The sequence below is a fragment of the Camelina sativa genome, chromosome 13, assembly GCF_000633955.1.
Source record: "Camelina sativa cultivar DH55 chromosome 13, Cs, whole genome shotgun sequence".
In the NCBI taxonomy this organism is placed as follows: Eukaryota; Viridiplantae; Streptophyta; class Magnoliopsida; order Brassicales; family Brassicaceae; genus Camelina; species Camelina sativa.
Window position 1 is genome coordinate 4730019 of NC_025697.1, and position 4126 is coordinate 4734144.

At 35.9% G+C, this 4126-nt stretch overlaps 1 protein-coding gene across 2 annotated transcripts in view; it reads left to right on the forward strand.

Moving 5' to 3' along the window:
• The window catches only part of LOC104735162 (coiled-coil domain-containing protein 25), a 3601-nt gene extending 940 nt beyond the window's left edge, over window positions 1–2661 (forward strand). Inside the window, exons 1-6 of one of the 2 annotated variants that reach the window (XM_010454892.2) lie at window positions 117–355; window positions 1599–1726; window positions 1875–1978; window positions 2086–2173; window positions 2332–2393; window positions 2484–2661. In XM_010454892.2, coding sequence (XP_010453194.1) covers window positions 243–355; window positions 1599–1726; window positions 1875–1978; window positions 2086–2173; window positions 2332–2393; window positions 2484–2636 — 648 coding nt within the window. In that variant the 5' untranslated portion in view covers window positions 117–242 and the 3' untranslated portion in view covers window positions 2637–2661. Of the gene's footprint in view, window positions 1–116; window positions 356–1598; window positions 1727–1874; window positions 1979–2085; window positions 2174–2331; window positions 2394–2483 lie in introns of those variants that run through there. The other variant, XM_010454893.2, reaches the window with a different exon arrangement.

Consider the following 4126-nt stretch of genomic DNA (forward strand, 5'->3'; position numbering starts at 1 on the left):
AACGTAAGATTTGTATAAATGAGGGGCTAATTTGAAAAAATGATTTTTGTAACGCAACCTATGAAAAAAAGGTGTCAGCTGGTTTGGTTATTATGTATATAATAGTCGCGTGAGTTGAGTGGTTGCGATTTCTTCAATTTCGTAAACTTCTAGGGAAGAGAGGGGAGATAGGGAAAGTGAGAAGAGGGGGGAAACCCTAGATTCGATCTCCATTCGATTTGGTTCGTTCTCGAATCGAAGCGATGGTGTTCTACTTCAAGGCCCGACCTGATGCTGGCGACTACACAATCTTCATGGGGCTTGATAAGTTCGAGAACGAGGAGCTCATCAAGTACGGCTTCCCTGAAGACGTCTGGTAAGCTATTTTTTCCTTTTTTTTTGCGACAAAGATTTCTCGATTTTTCCCGATCATCGTTTTTTTTTTCTTCCTGAACTTATAGCTCGTATCGATTTTTAGTTTCGGATGGCTCAATTGTTTAATTAGTTGTCTTTTAATCTAATTTTGAGGTTTGTTGTCTTTGTTTATATGGTCAGATGTTTTGTTATATCATGATCTATTGTTTATTTATTAATTGTGGTGAATTCATGGGAATGAACGAGAAGGAAATGGTGGTCAACCTTTGCCCAAGTTTTGTTTATGATGATTTCACTTGAATTTTAATTTGTTGTGCTGAGTTTTGCGATGAGTTCTTGTTCTTATCTGGTATAATTTATCGGTATTAGTTTTCCTAAAAACATTTGGCAGAAGAGATATGTTGTTACTTTGATTCTTAAATGTTTGTGAAGAATTGCCGGAGAGTTATGATGCGACCTTAGAAATGTTTTCGTGTGTATACTCTTTTCTGAGATAAATCTTTTTTGTTCCTATGATTGCTGGGCCTTGATGTTCTGAAACAAAAAGAAAAATATAAATGTGGTGATGTTTAAAAACATTTTGTGAAATGTAGTTTGGCCTGATTATGCAGTTGCTATATCAATTTTTTCTGGAAATATCTTTGTAGCTCCATGAGAGCTATGATCCAATATTGATAATGTTTATTGATTAGTCTTTTATGAGTAATACCTATGGGTACACTGGTAGCTCTGAACTCACCCCTATTTAAGTATTGGGCTGTTTCTCAGCATGTCTATTGTCCTCTCATGCTGTGTTAGCTATATTCAAACTTTGGTGTTTGTTACCTCCTAGTTTGATGATTTAAAGCTCATTTAGCTATATTCAAACTTTGGTGTTTGTTACCTCCTAGTTTGATGATTTTCTTTTATATTTAAACTAACTAAATGAGCTATATAGCTTTTCTATTGATCATATGCTGCTACTGCACATTTCTTTTGCAGTTCAGTAAGTTGATGCATAACTGAGGTTTATGAGTAAACTTATGGACATATCATGTCATTCATGTCTATTCTCTGTTCATGCGTTCTTGCTAATGTCAATCTTTGTTGTGTTTAGACATGTATGGGTTTTTTTTAACCTTCAAATTTAAATAATTACTTTTTTCATATAAGCTCTAGCAGCTTCACCTAGTCAGCATTTTAATTTCTTGTTCAGTATGTTGATTCACGACCAAGTTGCTAAATGTAAATTTCAATTGATGCAGGTTTCACGTGGATAAAATGTCGTCAGCTCATGTTTACTTGAGGCTTCATAGAGGCCAAAGTTTTGATGATATTAGTGAAGGTGTGCTGGAGGACTGTGCTCAGCTTGTGAAAGCGAACTCCATTCAAGGTAAAATCTGAATCCCTTTTTCTACTTGTGCTGAACTTAACATTTGCATAATCGTTAGTCTTAGAGTACCAGTTTGTTTTTTAGAAGGAGGGCACATATAGGCTATTTTCTGTTTTCTTACCGACTGGTGTCTGGGATTATGTGCCAGGCAACAAGGTGAACAACGTTGATGTTGTGTACACTCCGTGGTCCAACTTGAAGAAAACTGCCTCCATGGATGTTGGTCAAGTTGGTTTCCACAATTCAAAGATGGTAAGCTTCGCCATCTCTCAAGAAAATTTGGTTGTGCATACATGAAATCTGCTCAAAATATGGTTGCAAAGCAATGATGATACCTAACTGATATTTGTTTCTTAAAGGTCCGGACAATCAGAGTGGAGAAGCGAGTCAATGATATAGTTAACAGATTGAACAAAACAAAAGTTGAAAGAACTCCTGATCTGAGAGGTTAGTGTTTGGTTTGTGGGCTCTTACTTAAATTCCAATATACATATCTATATAATTTTCTTGCATATGAAGTGTCAGTTAAAGTGACTATCTTTCCAGATATTATAACTTTAAGATCTATTAAATTGATGTTGTTGTTGATAACTTTGTTGCTGAAGCCGAGAGAGAAGCAGTGAATGCTGCAGAAAGGGCAGAGAGGAAACAACATCTGAGGGAGAAGGTCAGTTTCTGGGATTTTGTTGTTATCATCTGAAGAAGTCTTTGATTAGGGTTTTGACACAAATCTTTCAATGTTTTCTTAATATTGCAGAAAAAACGTGAAGAGATAGATAGGCTTGAGAAGGAGAGGCAAGCAGAGATGAGGAGTTACAAGGGACTAATGGTAACTGATAAAATGACATCCAACAAAGACATTGCTTCAAGCCACAAATCGGTTCAAGAACTGGAAGACGATTTCATGTAAAAGCTCTGAAGAAATGAGAAAAAAATACAAGAAACCAAGTCGGTAACATTCAGCCAGAGGTGATCCTGTTCTGTCCTTCAAAGAAGGCTTAAGATGTTCTTGCTAGCCTTAATTATGATGATGATGATGGTTGTCCGGTATTATGTTTTCTTTTAAAAAGTCAGTCTTGAAGACCTAAAACCCTAATCTGGTACTTGGACTAGTTGGTCCAGTAAAATGTTTGAAAGGATTGAATCTTATCTGTGAGAAATTAAAAGAGCATTCTATATATAACACAGGTGAGCGATCCTGGTTGTGGCAGTCGTGTTTTGCAACTTTGCATTGTGGTGCTTGTCGAAAGTCATTTTATTACCCTACAATGTGACTTTTTGCCAAAAAAAAAAAAACCCTAGAATCAATTTACTGGTCGGAAATAGCTCTTGAATCCGAAAATCAGAGCGTCTTGGGTTGGTCGGGTCGGGGTACTACAGACCATAGTAATCAATCGCTGTTGAATCTAAACCGATATTAGCGATCTTCCGGATCAGTTTATTTACCCTCAAGTTAGCTTGGCCAGTGAGTCGTAAGTAATCTTTGAGCGACCCAATTGATGATAATATGATATCAATCCCACCTAAAAAGACCCATGATTTGAAATAATTCCGGTGGCCCCTAAAGGGTCATTTGAATCCAACAATGGGGAGATCAAGGAGTATTAAATAAATCTCTGCGTAAAAATTTGAAAATAAAGGAAAAAGAAAGGGAAAAAAAAAAGAGAAGAAACAAAATAATGATATGTCCGTTAAAGACACGATAGGGAGACACGTGGCCGGAAATATTCAAAATGGACGTCTGGGATTTAAGATTGAGAGCCGTTCATTAGATAGAAAAAAAAAAAAAAACGAAACGTTTATTATTGACTTAAGTTTGTCTGCTGGAATAGTAGTGTGAGTAAATAGGGTTTGTTGACGAAATTCGAATTTCCGCCATTCTTGTTTTCAAAAAAAAATTAAGCTCTACCGACCGTTTTAGATTTCATCCTTTGTCTTCTCTTTTAATCTTCTTCCTCTTCTGTAAAACTTTTCAATCACTCACTCTCTCTTTCTCTGTCTCAACTCAGATTTGTCTCAGATCGGAGATTTCCTTGTTTTCGACTCTTTTTTAGTTTTTTTTTTTTTTAATTTGGGGATTTCTTCGATTTCTGATTACTTCCATTTCCGAACCGAGCAACGGTGAGTTTTTTACCTGGTTAGAGATCTTCAAGTCTGTCTTATTGATCTTTGAATCTTGGGTTGATTTGGGTATGATGTCGTTTTGAATTTATTGTCTGATCGATCCAAAAACAAAATTTCTCTTTTTAAAGTGATTAACAAAATAAACTTCACAGTATAGTCATTTTGGATCTAATACCAAGCTCGCGGTGTGAGGCAAACTCCAGCTTCGAGTATGGTTTGTCTTGATATATTATAAGCGACAGTGCTGATTCCTTTTGTTTTTTTTTTTTTTTAAAT